Genomic DNA, 21,596 nt, shown 5'->3' on the forward strand with positions numbered 1-21,596 from the left:
ACACACCCACAACCACTTTCCAAATTCTCGGCCAATCAGAAATTTGCATACCACTCCCACATAAAATCAGAAATACCTACAAACTTTCCCAATTCATATTATTTTTACAAGGACACTTAATTTCTGCTGGGTATTTACATATTCCGAACAATCATTTATTTATTAACTATTTTTATTGTCCTTTTCATGGCGCAAATCCGGCTTACGAAACACTTTATGGCTTATGGGGAAAAACCATCGTTAACTTCTATTCATTGTACCCGCACTATTCACTTGTTATATTTATACAAAAGATTATTTATGACTGAGATTACCTTTGGTTAATTCCAGGCAGCTCGGAGTATTTTTATTTTCTATAATCTCTGAAATATTGATTTCATCGTACATTTAATATTTTTACTCTTCAATTTTGAATACCACAACAATATATATATATATATATATATATATATATATATATATATATATATATATATAAATAGTTAGGTATTATTGACTGACACGTTATGTAAACTAAAGTTTTATTTTGAGGTTAGTTCGCGAACCTTAATATATATATATATATATATATATATATATATATATATATATATATATATATATATATATATATATTTTTAGTAGATTTTCTTGGGCTTAGGTTCATAAAAAGAATTGTCATGATACTAAGACCTTTTTATTTACTTTTTTCTACGTTTCGGCAGGAAATCCATTCCTTTTTCAAGAAATAATATTAACTAAAAAACATTTTATCAAAGTCGTTATAAGGTTTAAAAGAGAAACTTTTGACTTATCAGGTATGTAAAAGTTCGTTGGTAATAAGTATACATTAAACGTCACAATTCATCATCATCATCTTTGGCTCGACAATCCTCTGTGGATCTTGGCCTGCTCTAAGATTAGTAGCCATTCTGTTCAGTTTCTGGCAACATGTTGTCATCTTTTGATTTTTAATATCCGTAAGTCGGTTTCAACTCCATCTAACCATCTAATTCGCGGTCGGCCTTTGCTTCTTCTTCCTACAGGTGTTCCTGTGGTTAGCTTTTTAGCATTTGTATTATGTGTCCAGCTCATCTAAGTCGCTGTGTTTTACACGTCACAATTAAAATAATATTAAAAGCATGGGACAGACCCACTAGGTCACTACATATAAAATGTGTTTTAAAATTTAATATGTTGTTTATTGATATTGGTTTATCATTTAAACAATCAGCTATTTTAACATCATAGGCGTTCTGAGATTATCTTTTTGTGTGTTTTTAAATTAAATTAAAATATATCTTGTTTAAATTTTCGACATCTTTTTTATTATTTATTGCATTATTATTCTCTTTGATTTAAAGGAAAAAAGACAGTTAAGATTTGATTTCACGTACAGTGCGTCTGTGTATCCGCTTATACGTATTTCGCCCTAAAAGGGCTCTTCAGAGACGGCTATTAGCAGTCGCTCTGAACGTGAAAATAAATCTTTTCTGTCTTAGGAAGCAACTCTAACATGGCTTCTTATAGACGCCAATAGCGACATCTGTTATTAAAATCCGTAAACTAATTTTCGAAACCAAATTCAGATTTTTGCTTTAATCTGTGCCTTCTAAGAATTGCAAGGTAAAACAGACGGTGATAAAGATTCTTTGATTTGTATAGACTCTAGGAGCTCCCTCTTGTTCCTGCAATGTTCACTTTTTAGAATCTTGGTATTTTCAAAATCAAATTTATGTTTCTTTTCGTTTTCATGTTTTGTGAGGGCGGTTAAGTTTATTTTGTCATATTCATGAGAACGTATTCTTGAATTTAGTAGCTGACTGGTTTGTCCAATATATCATCAATTAGCCAATCGCGTCCACCACTGGACATAGGCCTCCCTCAGTTTTTTCCAGTGTTCTCTACACTAGGCCGCTTGTAGCCAGTTTGCCGCTACACGTTTTATATCATCGGTCCATGTAGTCAGTGGTCGTCCTCGGCTTCGGTTATAGTTTCTGGGCCTCCATTCCATAATACGTCTTGTCCACTGTCCATCTCGTGTTCTGGCTAAGTGTCCTGCCCAGTTTCACTTAAGCGTCGTGGTTCTTTCGATGACGTCTTGAACTGCTGATCTTTGCCTGATTTGTTGGTTTGTTATGTGGTCTTGAAGGCTCACGTTCAGCATTGCACGTTCCATGGCTCATTGTGTAACTCTGAGTTTATTCGCAGATTTCTGCGTGGGTGTTAAAGTCTCTGCTCCATAAGTTTGTACAGGTAAAACACATTGGTTATAAACATTTCGCTTGAGACACATGGGAATTAAACTTTTTAGAATATGGCTTAATTTACCAAATGGTGTCCATGTCAGGCCTATTCGCCTCTGTATTTCATGTGTTTGATTGTCTCTGCTTATTTTACTCTCACTCATTACGAGATTTGTGATAAGTTTAGTTTTCCCAAAGTTTATCTTTAATCCTGCTCTTTCAGACAGACTTTTAAGCGAATGTATCATAGAAACTGTATCCTGTAAGTTATCTGTGATTAATACAACATCATCTGCAAACCTTAGATGATTTATTCTTTCTCCATCTATATTGTTGCCCATATCTTGCCATTGAGTGTTCTTTAATATTGAATCTAGAGCTGCCGTGAACAATTTTGGAGAAATATTATCTCCTTGTCTAACTCCTTGACCTATGCTGAATTTTTCTTCGTGTAGTCGTATAGGTACTCGATGTAGCGTTCTCCTAGATGTTTTTAATTAGTATCGTGTACCTGTAATCTATTCGGCTTTGATTTAGGGCTTCCAGTACTGTTTCAAACTCTACAGAATCAAAATCCTTCTCGTAATCGACAAATGCAAGAACCAGTAGTATGTTGTACTCGATGCACTTTTCTATTAAGATTTTTATGGTATGAAAATGGTCATTTGTGCCATATCCTGCCCTGATGCCTGCCTCTTCCTTGGGCTGATAGAAATCAAGTTTAGGTGTAATCAAGTAGGATCTTTGTTAAGATTTTCATAAAGAGTTTGTACATATGTGTCAAGAGACTGATGGGTTTATAATTGCCCAATTTAGTAATATGGCCTTTTTTGTGTAACAAGACTATCACTGCATTGTTCCAGTCTTTTGGAATCGTACCCGCATGTAAGCATTTATTAAACAGTTCGCTTACTGATTTTAATAGAATGTCTCCTCCTGATTTTATTGCCTCAACCATGAACCAAGTCCATCATCACCAGGCGATCGATAGTTCTTCATTTCCTTTAAAGCTGCCTTCACTCCATATATACTCCATCACAATGAGCAGAAAATTTCATACACAAAATACGATTTTTTTAATACAGGACTTTTTGTTTTTAGTATTGTAAAATTCTTTTTCAAAAGATTGTGGCCTTTATGAGCAACCGTAATGTTATGTTTACACAGAAGATTTGCAAGTTGTTCTCATAAACCTTTTACATAGGAAAGAGACATATAGTTTTTCTTTATCGTGTTGGTTTTATTGTTATTATTGTTATTCTAAAATGTATGCAGTCGCAATTTGAAAGTGTTGTTGAAAAGGTGGTGTGGGTATGAATTAAGTGTTAGTGCTGTTTTTGCTTTTTTAATGGCCTGAGGTCTATTGATAGGATCGAATAATATTTGATTAATTTGAAATATATTTGAAGTGAACCAGCTTTACCCTTTACCCTTTAGGGGCATGGAAAACAGATAACCTATTTTTAGACCTACAGAATACAAATGTAAAATTTCATAAAAATCATAAAACCATTTATGTAAAGCTAAACCGAGTACTTGAAGCTCAGAAAATTGATAGGTTTCACCTAAGATATCGTCCATATATGTTTGGGACAACAAAGCGCTAGCTGCTAGCGGAAATTGACGGTTATTTTGTGCAATACAGTAAAACCTCGATATAACGGACCTCTATTTAACGGACTTCGGATATAACGGACAAAAAATCTGGTCAAATATTGCATAAAAAAGCAAACTTTCGCTTTTAAAAGCGAGATAAATAAATTTGCATTCATGTGTGATGTAGGAGAGCATATGAATCTTGGAAAACGAATAAAATTGGCTCGTGAAACTTCACTGAAAGAAGCAATCTTAAAATGGTATGGGTAACAACGTTCTACTGGGATGCTGGTCCGAGCAGTCGAATTGAAGTTTGCTGCAATTAAATTAGCAAATCATATGGACATACCATTCAAAGCAAGTGATCGATGGCTCTGAATAAAAGAATTTACGGCGAAGCTTCAACTGCACCAAAAGAAGAAACAGAACCTTTAAGGCAAAAATTAGTAGCAAATATAGCAAGTAAGTAACGAAATGCTATAAGAATCTCAGATTTACAATGTTGACGAAACTGGTTTGTTATGGCATACTTTGCCTGAAAGCGCACAAGCTCCAAATATGAAAAATCGGATTCTGGAAGAAAAATCAGCAAGGACAGGATCTTGGCACTGCTTTTGGCTAACGCTGATGGATCGCATAGATTGACACCTGTAGTGGTTGGCAAATCTCGCAAACCAAAATTTTTAAAAGATGCATCATATGCCCCTTTCATTCTGTAGCTCTAAGAAGGCATAGTTCACCTCAGATATTTTTAAAAATTGGTTTTTCAAAGAAATTATACCTTCAGTGAGAAAATTTCAAGAGAAGAAATTGGGAATACCGTCAGAAGAGGTGAAATGTTTATGCTTTTAGAGAACGTTCCTCACCCCTCTGAAAATATTCTACGTTCAGAAGATGAAAACTTCAGGTGTATGTTTTTGCCAAAAAATACAATATCGCTTATTTAACCCATTGTTATGGAATAACGATGGTTATGGAATATATTGCAGAAAGTTTTTAGACGAAGTAATCGTTGTATTGTACGATGGAGATAATGCAGAAGATACAAGAGCGCAACGTACCTTGCAAAACTTAAGGTCTTACAATTTCAAATTAACAATTTTTAATTTTGCTGCAGCATGGGAGGAGGTGGAAGAGCAAAGATTAAAAAATGGTTGGAAGAATTTGTTTGATGCCAAGATGCAGACATAGATTTAGAAGGGTTGAAAGTTACTAATTTCTGTAGGACAATACATAATAATGCCGGAGAACATGTAGCTGAGGAAGATGTTTTACAATCGCTAGAAGTAGATAAAGTTGACGCTGGGTATAACATCATGACTAGAAGTGAAATAGCAGATGAAGTTATGAACCTTAAAAATGAGGACGGAAGTAAATATAGCAAACAAGACGACAAAACAAGACTGTTAAAAATGAAGTTATCAGAGGTAAGATCGCATCTCGACGATCTAACAACATTTATTTATTATTCATCCAATAGTTAAACTGTTTTTAGAGAGTTAATCATATAAAAACAGCAAACATGGAAAGTGCAAACCAAACTTGTTCAAAACGGGATTACCAACAGCAAGCGCCTCGATATCCACAGCAACGTCACTTCACGACGAATGTCCGAAGACAATTACTTAAATAGAATTTTGTTTGTATGTTGTATTTTGTATATATATATATATATATATATATATATATATATATATATATATCTATTTACAGTGTACATATATATTTTCAAAAAAAAAGTATTTTGATTTATTTTAACCGTATTTTTATATAACGGACTTTCGGCTTTAACGGACACCCCCTCCCCCCAAGTAGTCCGTTATATCGAGGTTTTACTGGATCTTTAATGACACGTGTAGCTAAAAATGGACAACAATTTTATCCAAAACTCAGACGGGACAGTTCAATGCATTTAAAATCCTCAGAGAGCGAATCTCTCTACAAAATATTTTGTAAGCGGTGTTTGAGTGACATTTCGATTTCTCTATAAATCAACTTTACATCTGCAGTCAAAATAAATTTAAAAATCCTAAAGTGCAAAGAATATCAAATAGATTATCCTGTACTTTATAACTCTTTAGTGTAAGATCATTTAGTGAATATCTCGAAGTAGATTTGGCAAAAAACTCATAGACGACGACATTATAAAGTTTTTTTTCTAAACGTAAAAATATTTGTTTTTTGCAGTTAAAAAGAAACTGCCCAAGTTTTATTTTCCGCATGCTGCTAATACAAAATCCGTATGCTGGTTTGAAAAAGTGTCTCTGCAATTTTTTTTTATCAATATGAGACTGTGTAAATGGAAATTCTTCGACTTCTAAAAAAGGTTTCTAATATTGTATCGATTTTAGCGTAGTTTGCTTCATTTTTATACAATGCGTATTTTCTTGAGATAAAAAAGAAAATATTTGTGTTACAGATATTACGTTGATATGACTTAAATATTTCTTTGATATGAGTGGACCCACAATAACATATTCTAATTGAGTATTCATTAGCGTAGGAAGATTAGATCTTGGCGAGAATATTTCTTCTATTAAAGTTGAAAACTTACCTACTTACCTAAAGTAGAGATCCGCTAAATCGCCTTTTAATTCTAGTGGAATTTGAAAAGACTGAGGACTGAATTTGTGGCAGATTTCCGTGATTTTGTCTATTATTGAACAAGAAATATGAAATATTTTGAAAGGGTGTACTTGCGAATATATTTTCATATCAATTGTTTAACTAAATTTTGTTACAATATTATTTCGTAGACTAGAAATCTTTAATTTTTGAAGCCTTGTGTCTTATTGTAATATTTGGGCCAAATTTTTTGTGACAAAACTTTGCATACTGCTCGAGTCCAACAAGGCCTTAACGATTAAAGGTTGGTTGTGTTACGTGTAATGTTTAACTAGAGCAGTAAGCAAAAGAACATGATTATTATTGCGATTCTCAGCAGACAATGATATAGAACTCGTTGGGTCCATTTGAAGATTAATAGGAGAACTATCATTTGGAGTAATATTATTAGCCACAATATTATGGTTATGGCTATTAGCCATAACCATTATACTCACTGCTATTGTTTAAATGGAGTAAAGAATGATAGTTTTTCGTGCATAATTGACACAATGGCACAAGGCACAATGTGCATATTACATAAACAATTAAAAGATAGAGATTTAGACTTAACTTAGATTTAGTTTTTTTTGTTTTATTTCCAGGTTTTAAACCATTGCTTCACTAGATAATTCACGGTGAAGTGAACGCAGTTTGTCCGTATTAGCCTGCTTGTCTACCAACCAACGCCATCCTTATATAAGAATATTAAATATAAAGATTAAAGAAATAATTTTGACACAATAGCGAAAACGAAGATAGTGATATCAAGAGAAAATACTAAATATAAAACTACGATAGAAGAAAGAATATCTCGGTATTTTTATAAATCGGTAACATTGAAAAGTAAAAAATGCTATCAGCAAAAGACAGGAATTCTTCAATCAGTCGACCATTTACACCACAATGAGATGTAACGCCGACCATTTACACCACAATGAGCTGAAGCTCTATCTTGCTAAATCCATATCTGATTAAAATTGGCCCATACAATTTCATTTCTAATTAACATTTCGTAACTATCTGACGTTACATTTCCTTCGATAAAAAATGGCCCAATTAACTGAGTACCTACTATACCTGACTATACATTTAATTTTTGTGGTCCTTGAGTATGGTTTTCACGCATCCAGTGTGGATTTACGTCACTACAGTATCTTAAATTGTGTCGATTTACACTTCCGCACAGTGTAAATGTTGCTTCATCGAAAAAACCTATTCTGTTAACGAAATTTTCATCATTTTAAATTTTATCCATCATTACCTCAGTAAACGATCTACGATCGAAGTTATCTTCACTTAATTCTTGCAATAAGTTAAATTTGTATGGTTTAAATTTATTCTTACGTAATACACGTAAGACTGAAGAACGACCTACATCAACTACTTGTGCAACCCTGCGTTAGGATGTATGTGGATCTTCAACAAAATTTTGCATTATATCTAAAGTTTTGTTGTCATTCATAACTCTTTTCGGTCTACCTGATCAGTATCTTTTTTTACTTCCCCAGATTCCTCAAATCGCTTTACAGTTTTTTGTACCTTGTCATCTTATAAATAGGAGATGGTTTGGGAAAGTATCATTGAACAAGTTGGCTACTTCTCAATAAGATCTTTTTCTGTCACCGTAGCATTGGTAAAAACGAATTCAGTGTTAAACTCTACCCACTTACACCTCTTTGCCCCTCAGGCCTAAGTACTACCAGACTGTATGGTGGCGACAATAATTTAAATCTTTGCCAACATTGAAAAATAAATTTGAGTTACCTGCTCCGGCCATTGTCTAGTGCAATAGATGACAATATAAGGATGGCATTCAGCATTTTCACAAATAATTTTAACGTGCTTGTAATCTATATTATTGAATTCCGATTTTACTTCAGAAAAAACGCTAAAAATTGATTAATGAAAACAGTAGAGGTTTTCTAAAAATTATTTATTTATCAATACACTACAAAAAAAAATAACAAAATATAAAATACATAATACAATTAGCAGTGATAAATTACATCTCATGTAAATTACTTTTTTGTAACTTTTCAAACAAATTAATTTCGAGAATTGATGCCAAATTAAAATATTTCAAGCTAATATACAGAATTTATTTCCAGATTTAGTCTATTCACGATTTAACGAGATCTAACGGATCTAACGAGTTACAAATGCAAAAGTGTTAAGAAAGTGTCAACACAAAGGACTTCAAACCGAGAACAACGATGTGTAGAGATAAGGAAATATAACGGCTGCATTGGATAGGACATGTAGAAAGAATGGAAGAAGGCGAAATATCAAACAAAATATTCAAACAGATGCCAGTAGGAAAAAGAACAAGAGGAAGACCAAAGCTGAGATACTTAGAACAAATAGAAAATGATATAACAACCTTAAAAATAAAAAACTGGAGAAAAAAAGCACGAAACAGATCAGAATGGAGAAGAATCCTGGAACAGGCCAGGACCCAAAAAGGGTTGTCGAGCCAGTGATAATGATGATGATGATGATGATGATACTAACAACGCATTCATATTAAAAAAATCTCTTTTGATTTAATTGTATAAAAAATATATAAATCACTCAATATCAACTGATTTTATATAAAATATATTATAGCAGTATTATTCTCATTGACAAAGCGCATTAGGCAAACATAAAAATATTTCCAAAGTTGAGTACTCACCTAAATCAGTTGCTAACTGTATAAATTTTAGAGGAACTGCATTTTTTCTTAATAATTTTCTTTGGCCACTTTGGTAAATATGTTCCACTGCAAAATGATGCTGGCAAATTACCCTCTGTTTGAGGTCACTGATATCCATCAATAAAATATCAATATTCCCGCAATTTCTTTGCCAAATTTTTGTGCGCTCTACGTCTTTCAGGGGAAATTTAAAGAAAGATATATTATTATTTGTTCCATCGTTTCTTTCAAAACATCCCGCGTAAACACACTTATTCGTTACAGAGACCATTTTATTTAAAATCATTTTTTTGATAAAATTCCGCTATAACTTCTCACAACACTAATCAAAGATAATACACCTATAGGGTAAGTTCGGCCCTGACACTACTCCTATCTCCTCGCAAGTCAGAGAGAGAATGAGAAATCTCGATACGGTTTTCGAATGGCGCCATCTAGTTGTTGATACGTCTTTCGGTTACCACGAGGTGAGCTATCTGAGGGGTGTTTTATAATCAATGACCGTAGTCACCGTATGCTCTCATCATTAGAATAGCAATTCGTTCTTTTTCGTTAAGAGCCATTTTAGAGAAGCAATTTATCTTGCAGAACCTTTCGAAACACAACTATTGTCAGTCTTAGTTAATAATGTAAATGGTTGACAAATGTCAAAATCACAGCATTCTACATTTAAATATTTAAATTTATTAACATATTTTGCCCTGTTTTATTTATTTAAGACCTTCCAGACTACATAAAATCATAAGTGATACATATGGTTGAACTCGTATTGAATAAGAGATTCCAATAATGACTGAATATATAGGGTGATGAATTTAAAAAACCAAAGTTACTAATAATAAAACAGAAACTGCAAATCTGGCAACATTGCAAATATCAAATATGGAATCTTTGTATCCCAAAATAGATGTACAGTCTGTCCCAAACCCTTCTTTCAGTGCGTCACTAATTTTGACGTCATATAGGATTTTAAGAATGTCGAGAATTATTGCATGACATTTTAGTTAAATTTGACAGTTGCAGGATTGTAATCTCTCTTTTTCTAATTGAAAATAATTTAATAATATATATTATTATATATTTAAATTAAAATATTTTTATGACAGTAAATACAAAATTAAATTTTCACTGTAAAATGTCTGATAATACTAACCTGGAATGACAATTATCATTTTATCAGTTGACATTGTGAAAGTACTGTCACGATCTAGATAATCTCCGTCAAATTATATTAATGCGCATCTTTGATTGGATATCTATTTAGCGTATTCTAAACTCCAACCAATTATACATCCGTAAGTAGAATTAGCTTTACGATAAATAATTTTCTAAATTCTATATATAATAATCACTGACTCACGTTTTTTTCTGTCACTTCTAGCTTAATGTGTTAGAGAGAATTCGATCAACTATGACGCACTGAAAAAAGGGTTTGGGACCAACTATACCTCAAATTTTGTAAAATTATGACTAGCAATTAACGAGATAATTGGTCGTTTCCAGACTTTTGGGCCACTCTGTATATTATGTCATATTAATCGAAACTCCAAATCTCACAATGTACTAGATATTATGTTTGAATGTATTAACGGCAACGGAAATAACTGTCACCACTCAACCACTTATCTTTGGAACTTAAATGCATTGACGACAACGTTTAATTCATTTGCCAATGTGTTATTTTTTCCTCGCTTCTAAACATAAAGAATAAAATAAGTTCACAGTGACATATATAATTTGCAACTGAGTTTTTAATACACTGTTTTTTGTGTTTCATCTACAGACTTTTGAATTCTGTCACTTTAGAAATGCATGTGTGTTTTGACTCTTTTGTACATGTTGATGTAAAAACAAAATAATTTGTCTCCCGTTGTTAAATTTACATCCTGCAATTCAAATTGAATATACTATAAACACAGTTACAACGAAGAAGCTAATCCTTAGCGTGTTGACCTATATTAGGAAAATTGTTCCAAGTGGGTAGATGTAGGAGTTGGGTTATTTCGTTGTCCGTAAGGTTGTTTGTTTCGTATTTAAACTATATGAACTATAGAACTTTTGCTTAAATCTGTTTCAGGTCAACGATCACAGCTGTTTAATATTATGATGTGATTATTACTAGCCTAGTCTTTCCAATAGTAGTAGGGCCTAGGGAGTTGTTAAGGTGACAAAAAATTAAAATTATTTTAGGTTTCTGAATATTATAAATATTTATTAAATTTTAATTATTGCATATATATATATATATATATATATATATATATATTCTTCTTCTTAGTCGTTGACCTGATGCAGGTATCGTGATATCATGAAGCTATTAGCTAAATTTCCCAATGTTCCTCCACGTTTTTCTATCTTCTGCCATTCTAGCACATTCTGACAATGGAGCGCCAATGGTAGCAACAATATGGTCCGTGTATCGTGTGGGACATCTACCTCTATTTCTTTTGCCTTCTACTTTTCCCTGGATGGTAAGTTTTTCAAGACCATTTCTTCGAAGCACATGTCCAAAATAGCTTATTATTTGTTCTGATATTTGTGTTCTTAGACTTTTCTTTATGTTTAGCTGGTCCAGTATGGATTCATTTTTTCTTCGGGCCACCCATGGTATTCTCAGCATTTGTCTCCAGCAATACATCTCAAATACATCTATGTTCTTTTTGTCTTTCTCAGTAAGGGTCCAGCATTCCGATGCATAAGTGAAAACTGGAAAAACTAGACTTCTTACTAGTCTCATTTTTGTATCGGTAGTTATTTCATGACTTTTCCAAATTTTTGTTAATTTTGCCATAGCGCTTTTTGCGATTGCTGACCCGCTTTATTTCTTCAGTACAGCCTCCTTTGTTGGTTATTAATGAGCCCAGATACACAAATTTATCTACAACAGCGATATTGTTTATCATGACCAGATGATTTTGATTGTTGTTAGCTCTGTCAATTATCATGATTCTCGTTTTATCGTTTTATCTCTGTTTATTTTAAGGCCCATCGTTAAGCTTACGTCTTCTATCCATTGTAGCAGGTGAATCAATTCAGCTTCAGAACTAGCGAGGATAGTAGTATCATCTGCATATCTCAAGTTGCAAATCTTCTTCCCGCCAATGGTGATGCCACCGTTCCAGTCCTCAGTAGCTGTATATATATATATATATATATATATATATATATATATATATATATATATATATATATATATAAATTAAGGATCACTCAGAAGTGAGTGTTGGGTTTTTTCGGTCAAAAGGTAGAGAAAAAAGACAAAGTTGATGGCTACTTCATCTATTTATTGAAGACGTTTCGCTTTCTTAATCAGAAAGCATCATCAGTTCATCTAAAAAGACAAGCATGGAAAAGTTGTTACATGTGTTACCTTAAAAAGATATGTAGCAGTCAATGATTTTAAAGTTGTAAAGACGCTTAAGTAAATGGACAGTATACGATTACGATGCATAAACAATAAATTGAACTAAATAAAGTTAACAATTTGTTCAAACTAAGCACAGCAAAAAGAACATGTGTTTTTTTTTAAATATATATATATATATATATATATATATATATATATATATATATATTTATATATGTAACTTTTCTAATAATCACATCCTTATACCCAAACTGAGCAACGTGGTCTTGGTGAGCGATCAGCTTTTTACCATCCAGTTTTGTTAGCTTTTTCGTCACAATCTTCATGAACAACATACTACGTTATTGAAAAAGAAAACGTTAGACTTATGTGCGCTTTCAGTCATGACTTACGGCGCCGAAACACTTTCTTTAACCCAGGCTCAGCAACCAAACTCAAAGTAGCCCAAAGAAGAATGGAACACTCTCTACGTGGACTAACTCTTAGAGACAGAGTTAGAAACAAAGAAATAAGAAGAAAGGCGTAACATATGTCATAGAGCACATAGCATAGCTAACGTGGAATGGATGAGTCAAGGGGCCAGCATTATTGAGGGGCAATGGAGCCAAAAAATTGCAGTGTGGAGATGCATATTGGATCAGCCAACAAGCGAAAAAACTTCCATTTGCGAAAAAATTATCAAATATATGGATCAAAAAGTTGTTGTGTTGACTACCTCTAGCTTAATGCAGAAACAAAATAGATAGTTACCTGTAACTCTATATATTTGTATAAATACCTATATAATTGTAGCAGTTTTGAAGTTTTCCAAAGGATCATAACATCATAAACACTATGAAATAGTGGCTTTCACTACGTTTAACTCGACAAGCAAAACTCACTCTGTTTAATACTCTCTCCTATCTCTTACATACTTTAAGACCTAATAAGCATTTCAATTGTTTTCCTTTACGCAATTAATCTACGTTTGCTTTCTGGCATATTAAAATTTTTAACCCTAAAATAGAATGTCCAATAAATTTGCGTAGCCCTTATTTGTTTTGTGCGAAAATTATATCCATGAAATATTACGGCAAATGGAAAATTTTTTCGATATTTTTATTAATATAATAGTCCAGACGATATGTGTTTGAATATGAACATGTAATCGCATTTTTTTGCATAATTCGCTCCAAAATATCACTTAAAATGACGATTTAATTATGCGTGAGTTTTAAAATGTAGGCTTAACTTTATTAAAATAAATATAAAAAAAATTCAAAAAATTCAAAATATTTTACATAAGATAATGCTAGTTTTAAGTCTTAGACTTATTATTATTATTGAAGAAATACTAAAAAATACATCATACAGCAAAGGACGAAGAAACAGCATGTATATGTAAAGCGTTTTTGCCCTATATATCGGGGGTAACAGACAGAATTGGGCGAATACTTAAAAAAGCCAATGTAAAGGCCATCTTCAAACCTACAAAGAAAATCAAGGACTGTTTAAGATCGGTGAAGGACAAACGCGACCCGTTAGCAACGGCCGGAGTATACCGAATACCATGCACATGTGGAATGGTATATGTGGGAACCACGAAAAGACACACAAACACAAGGATAAACGAGCATAAAATCCACTGTCGCTTAGGACATATCGACAAATCTGCCGTTGACGAACACGCTTTGGGAAGCGGAGAACATCGGATACTGTTTGAAGAAACTCAGATGCGGAATAAAACATCACAATACTACCCACGGTAATATCGGGAAGCGCTGGAAATATATAAGCATTCAAATAATTTTAATCGGATAGGAGAAGGACTAAAAATATCAATATTAGAATCCACAAACGCCCTTCCCGAAAATCATGAAAGAAGAAAAGCTACAAACTAAGACACGCCCTCTTACGCCGAAACCAGTGGAGGGGAGGGAAGTAAAAAATATAAATATGGCCTCCGTAGTACAAAGCGGCGTCAGTTTCAGCTTACAAGCGAAGATTTTATATAAAAGCACCTAAAAGATGATGTCAAAATAGAATCTGCAATGCAGCTAAAAAATAATATATGTCTGGCACAAATGAAGGAAAGCAAACTCAGATTTCTTACTGGAGAAAAGATCTTCATCAACGATGACCTGACCGAAAAGGAAAGACGCAGGAAATTATTCTAAATAAAGGCAAGGAATTAAGAGCTGAAGGTACCTGATAGGGTACAAACAACTAACTGTGGATGGCATAAAATGGGAAGATGCCGGAAATGGTACTTTTGAATGAGAAAATTCTAGAAATATGGACCCAAAAACGGCATATAGTAGTGGAAAAAACGACCCATTATGCCGACGGATCCTAGCGATAGACAGGAAAATGAGTTTGAACATAAACAACAAAAAAAAATAAGAATACGTACCTAAATATTGCGACATGGAATGGACGAGGAAGGAGCATTAATTAGCCTAATAAAAGAACTTAAAAAATATAAAATACAGATTATATCAATACAAGAATCACATTTAAATGAAAACAACATTGAAAAATATAGTCCATACACATTTTATACAAGTGGACGCGATAATAGGAATTTTGGATTGGGGTTTCTGGTGGTATACCGACAAAAGGACGCATAAAAAAGGACGCGGAAAAAAGGACGCGCGAAAAAAGGACGCGTGGAAAAAAGGACGCATATTATTAATGAAATACTATAAATAGTTTATTTTAATTGACAATAGCAATTACCCCCGTTTATCCCCTATATATAATTACAGAAAATGATTCTACCTAACCTAAAATCGGTTACGGTAAAAGTAAAAAGTGAAAAATATTTATATGAAAAAAACTTGCCTTCACACTTTATCCAGGCTTAGGACTGGCAGCAGAAGCTGGCGTGTTTACAAGTTTTTTTTTAATTTTTTTTTTATTTTTTGCTTTTTTTGGAATTTTTTGTCATTTTATTTTTTTTTGTTTTATTTTTGATATTAATTTTTTTTGTATTTTTTTATGTTTGCAACTGAAAATTGTGAGCAATGCCTCTCAAATATTCTAAAGTTGGCCTGTCAGCATAATCGGCAACAATAGCTCTTATCCTGTTTGCTGTATCTTGATATTTTCTTTTGCGTGGAGGTACATTGCCCGAAATGTACTGCTCTATTTTCAAAACATTTAAATCATATTCTTTTTTTAGAGAATTAATAAATTTCCAAATATTCGGATGTGCACTATTGAGAAGAGAAGAAAAGCTGTTGTGCCATCCTTCGACAGCATTATTAGTTCGAGGTATATCTTGGTCTGCCAAATCGTAACAATTCCATACATTTGCTGGAAAAAGGGGTTGTCTTCGATTTCCTCTTCTAGCTAATCTTCCTATCCAAGTGTCTTCAAAGTAATTAATCAGCGGCACTAGTAGTTCTTCATTTTGTGTATAAAAATCGCTATTGAGCAACTCCTCGTACACTCTGACTACATGGTTGTCTGGAACAAACGCAAGAGCTGTCAATTGTCTTAGGTGAAGGGCGAAGTCAGGATTCTCAATACATCTACGTTGCAATCCGGCACTTTGAATATGGCGCCACATACACTGCGAGAAATGAAAAAAACATCCGCGGATTCTCACATTTGGGAACTCAGTTTGTGCAGCATTCATTGCCGCTCTTTCAAAGTCCATCATTATTGTTAGAGGGCGCAAGGCCGGATTCAACACCTTTAGTTGCTGAAAAACACGTGTATAAGTCTCTTGTGTTTTGTTCGTTAGAAGTGCAAATACAGTCGGGATTACATTACTGTATCGCACTCCATGAATTGTGTATATTTGAGAAAACAATGGTGGTGCTGAGTTAAATGTTCCATCGGCATACCAATGATCGCATTGTTCCATAAATCTTAAATGTCTTTGTGTTGAAAATAACAAAATACGTTCTTCTTCTGGCCCGCTATCAAATAATAGAAATAGCTCACCGCCTGTAGTTGTTTTATATTCTTCAGGAAGCACAAGTTCTTCTAAATTTCTCGGATTTGCGGGCGTACCTCCTAGCTCGTTCCGAACTCTTTGCACAGTTTTTTTTAACGACGACACTGATGGAAGTTGTGCCGTAGCAGCTAAGGAAAGTCCTTGAGAAATTTCACTTACTACACCTTGGGTGGAGTGTTCCAGTTGTTGTGCAGCTTCTTTCATCCGGTTACAAGCTTCTTTTGCTTCAATCTTTGCCGTGTCTGCAACGTGATTATGTTCTGTGGATTTTGTAATTTCATCCACAACGGTATGCACTCTTCCTGTACATTTGCACTTATTATAAGTAGCACACTTCCAAATTGTCTTTTCACCAATCACTCGCTCTTTTTTATGGAGAAATCCATTATAAAGTAACAAGTTGTTGCCTTTTTGGCTTTTCACAAACGCTAACACCATCTTAACAGACTGATATCAATTTGTAAAATGTTTTCTTGTTAAGAACAGAATAAATTACCTACCGCGACAAGTTTCCCCTATATAAACAATTTGGTTAATGATGTTTTGTTATATCGGACCTTTTGTAATATTCATTTCTTAAAAACAATTATCAAACAATTAGAAAGTTTTATTTTCTTACTAATCGTTTCTATTTACATTCTTAACATTACCTGCGAAATTTACCAACCTTCCGGTTCGCGTTAAACCCTCATTAGACCCCTTACTGGGCTGGTACTTGGGTTTTTCTAATCCCATACATAATTCTGATAATATGGAATCTAACCTGTTTCAATACCAGAAATCTTGAATCAACATTATATTAGTATTTATTATTTTACTTAAGATATTTTAGTCCTAAGCCTCGATAAAATGTGAGGGCAAGTTTTTTTCATATAATTATTTTTCACTTTTTACTCTTACCGTAACCGATTTTAGGTTAGGTAGAATCATTTTCTGTAATAACATATGGGGATAAAAAGGGGGTAATGGCTAATGTCAATTAAAATAAAATATTTATAGTAATTCATTAATAATATGCGTCCTTTTTTCCACGCGTCCTTTTTTCGCGCGTCCTTTTTTCGCGCGTCCTTTTTTCCGCGTCCTTTGGTCTCGCGTCCTGTTTTCCGCGTCCTTTTGTCGTAGATTCGTTTCTGGTATATGAAGACGTGAAGCAGGTAAAACGATTTGTAGCAAAATCTAACAGAATGTGTGTAATTAGAATTAAAGGAAAAGAAAATATGATATCGCTGATAAATAATATACATGCTCCAACGGAAGAAAAAGGAGAAGAAGTGAAAGATGAATTTTATGAAGAATTAGAGTCATTGTCTGAAGAAATGCCCAGACAAGATATTAAAATTATTATAGGCGACGTCAATGCAAAGGTCGGAAGAGAAGATATAAAAACATAACAGGGGGCGAAAGTAAACATATGAATACAAATGATAATGGCCAAACATTCATTACATTCGCAATTGAAAACAAGATGAAACCAATTAGTGCACATTTAGAAGAAAAAATATATATAAAGGAAAACGTGCAAAGGCGCTGACGTAGCTCTGATCGGTTTTTGGTTAGAATTAATATAAGAGAAGCAATAATTAAAAAGCATAAAAGGAAAAAGAAAGTGCAACGTAAATTTGATTTTGAAAAACTGCGAAAATTTGAGGTATTGCCGAATTATCAAAAAAATATACAAGAAACCTACGCCGAACAATATAGTGCTACTGTGAGTAACATAAAACAAAAGTTCTTGAAAATAACAAACACTATAAAGGAAGCAACGTTTAAAAACATACCAAGAATAAAAAGATTTAGAAAAAATCACTGGTTCGATGACGAATGTAGAACAGCATTAAAAAAAGATCAGATTTGAGATTAAAAAGTTTGCGATGGCAAAAACAAGATGACCTAGAAAGGTATGCCAAACAACGAAAAAAAGTACAGAAAATCTTAAGGGCACTGAAAAGAAAGTATATGGATGATAAAGTGACGCGTATTGAAAAAAATTACAAGAAAAATAAAATGAAAAATTTTTTTCAAACAGGAAAAATACATTAAAACTGGGTATCAGGGAAGAACAATGAATGTAAAAGATGAGCAATAAAATCTGATAGTGGACGAAGACCAAATATGTAAAAGGTGGAAAGAATATTTCGAAGAGATACTAAATGACGGAGTGACTACTAAAGAAAATTATAATGTTCTTAAACCTCAAATAGTAATAGAAGAAATACCAAAGCCCACAAGAGAAGAAACTAAAGAAATAATAAATATATGAAAAATCAAAAAGCCCCGGGAAAAGCGGCATTGTGGCAGAGAACTTAAAATATGAAGGAGAGGCTTTAATAAACCAACTTAGTGAGCTAATACTAAAAGTGTGAGATGTCGAAGAAATGCCTCAAGTGTGGAACTCAAGTGAAGTCCATTATAATTCCTATACACAAAAAGGGAGATGGAACTGAATGCGCAAATTATAGAGGAATATCTTATCATACTAATTAAAAAACGATCAGAAATCTATGTAGAGAAGAATCTAGTATTCTCCAGGGAGGATTTCGCAAGAAAAGATCAACAACCGATCAAATTTTTTTGCTCATACAAATCCTGATCAATGCCTATAAATACAATATTATAGCACAAGTACTTTTCAATGATTACAAAGCTGCCTAAGATACAATAGACAAAAACAAATTATTAGAAACGCTAAAATAATTCCAAGTGCCAGAAAAAATAGTAAGATTGGTAAAAATGACAACCAGACAAACCATTTGTGCGGTGAAATGCAACGGTACGGTCTCAGAAGAATTCGAAGTAAAAAAGGTGTTCGGTAAGGAGACCCGTTGTCTACCTTGCTATTCAATATAGTTTAAGCCACTATTTTATACAAAGAGTACCAGTGCTTAGTATACGCTGATGATGTGGTTATCATTGCAAGAAATGGAAAAAAACTGGCAAGTATAGAAAAAAGACTGATTCGGGAAAGCTCTAAAATGGGACTGAAAGTTAGTATTAATAAATCCAAGTACGTGAAAATCTCAAGCAAAAAAGGAATAAACACCAGGGGCTCCTTTAAATTGGAGGTGGAGGATGAATCCTCCCAGTTGTAGAATTCGAGAAGGTGGATGAATATATGTACTTAGGTATTTTTATTGATCAGACATGTAAGTAAGAAACCGAAATCAACTTGAGACTGACCAAGAGCAACAGGTGTTCTGGAGCCATGATCAAAATAATTAAGGCCAAATATATATCTCCTAATACAAAAATAAGAGTATAAAAAACTATAATTAGACTCACAATGGTACACGCTGGCAAGCCATGGACTATGAACAAAACCATAGAGAACAGATTGGAAGCATAGAAAATAAAGATACTTTGCAGAATGTTTGGTGGAAAAATAGTAGAGCGAGAAATGAGATATCGAACAAATGCAGAAGTTTACCAATTGTATGCTAACTCTACAATAACAAAAGTGATGAAAAAACGTAGAGTAGAATGGCTTGATCATCTAGAAACAATGCAAGTAATATACTAGTCAAGAATATTGCTTGAAGAGTACCTGAGGGTAAAAAAGAGAGGACAACCAAGAAAAAAATTGAGAGATGTAGTGATGGATTGGAAATATAAATAGATGGAAATAAACCGTAAAATAGTTTCGAAATAGATGGAAATATTTAGGAACGTGGCTAACCGAAGCTGGAGATCAACCAAAAGAAATCAGATCTAGAATAGAAATGACAAGTAACACGTTCATAAAATTAAAGAACTTACTTTGCAACCGTAACCTTAATCTAGAGATCTGCACAAGAATGCTACGTTGTTACGTTTTTTCTAGTTTACTATACGGCATGGAAGCGTCGACAATAAAACAGTCTGAAATAAAAAAATTAAACTCCTTTGAGATGTGGTGCTACAGGAGAATCCACAGAATATCGTGGACTGAAAAAGTAACTAATATAGAGGTGTTACAAAGAATGAAGAAAGAATAGAAAGAATGTGAAGTCATAAAAACTGTTAAAATTAGAAAGATTCAATATCTGGGTCATATAATGAGGGGCGAGAAGTACGTATTACTTAGGTTAATTATGCAAGGGAAGAGAAACCCAGGACGACGCAAAATATTCTGGCTAACAGAATTGTTAGAAATCAAATTGACTTCATTTTGCTCAATAACACCTTTAAGAAATACATACAATCTACGAAAACATACCCTGGAGCTGATATACATAGCGATCACAATCCAGTTATGATGGATTTTAGATTAAAAAGATTTCTCAAAGTCAAAAAGAAAACAGTGACAAGAAAAATAGACATCTTACAACTGAAGAACCCTGAACAGAAAAAAGAAATAAGTATCAAGCTTGAGGAAGAAATAAAAACAATCGAAAACTTGGTACAGACAGATTGAAGTAACATGGATTGCTCTAAAAACAAAAATAATAAAGATACAAAAAGAAGACATCGGGTTCATAAAACACAACAAAAACAAGAATGGATAACGCAAGAGATCATGGACCTCATGGACGTAAGACGAAAACATAAAACAAGCCCAATAGAATACAAGCGAATCAACAAAATCATTAGAAAAAAGTGCAGGGAGGCGAAAGAAAACTGGATGTCAACAAAATGCCTAAAAATCGAACAACTTCAGGAAAAATACGACACCTTTAATATTCATAAAAAAGTAAAAGAAATGACAAGTAGACACAAAAAGAGACAAGCAACATAAATAATTATGGGTACAGAAGACAAACTAGAGAGATGGAAAGAATACATACAAACTCTTTTTGACGACGGTAGACCTTGTTCTCCACCATCCACAGATAATCGAATAAATGAAAAAGGCCCAGAAATAACCAAAGAAGAAGTGATTCATGCAGTAAAATCTCAGAAAGATGGAAAAGCCACCGGTCCAGACAATATCAATGTCGAAATAGTTAAACTAATTGCAGATAACGAAAGTAAAAGCCTAGATTTAATAACAGCACTATTCAATAAGATATATGACACAGGTAAAATACCAACAGACTGGCTAAAATCAACATTCGTAGCATTACTAAAAAAATCGAATTCCTCACAATGCGATGATTATCGAATATTAAGCTTGATGTCTCATGTCCTTAAAACTTTTCTCAGAATTATCCATACACGAATTTACAAGAAGTGCGAGTTCCAGAT

At 33.3% G+C, this 21,596-nt stretch overlaps 2 protein-coding genes across 4 annotated transcripts in view; one reads left to right on the top strand and one right to left on the bottom strand.

The window, feature by feature from the left end:
• LOC140449771 (cardioacceleratory peptide receptor-like) overlaps positions 1-21,596 on the top strand; it is a 544,190-nt gene that overhangs the window by 33,941 nt on the left and 488,653 nt on the right. The gene's annotated exons all lie outside the window — the stretch shown is intronic.
• LOC140450510 (uncharacterized) lies at positions 15,468-16,874 on the bottom strand. The gene is made up of 2 exons (XM_072544166.1): positions 15,689-16,874; positions 15,468-15,616 (listed from the first exon to the last, which is right to left on the bottom strand). Exons 1-2 carry the CDS (start codon positions 16,872-16,874, stop codon positions 15,468-15,470), a joined length of 1,335 nt encoding a protein of 444 aa, XP_072400267.1.

Source organism: Diabrotica undecimpunctata, chromosome 9 (genome assembly GCF_040954645.1).
Source record: "Diabrotica undecimpunctata isolate CICGRU chromosome 9, icDiaUnde3, whole genome shotgun sequence".
In the NCBI taxonomy this organism is placed as follows: Eukaryota; Metazoa; Arthropoda; class Insecta; order Coleoptera; family Chrysomelidae; genus Diabrotica; species Diabrotica undecimpunctata.

Bases quoted from the DNA above. Each gene is read 5' to 3' on its own strand.
- LOC140450510 (XM_072544166.1), bottom strand. From the start codon at position 16,874: ATGGTGTTAGCGTTTGTGAAAAGCCAAAAAGGCAACAACTTGTTACTT. The intron at 15,617-15,688 runs GTGCACATCCGA...TTTTGAAAATAG, and splicing joins CTTTTCTTCTCTTCTCAATA to AGCAGTACATTTCGGGCAAT.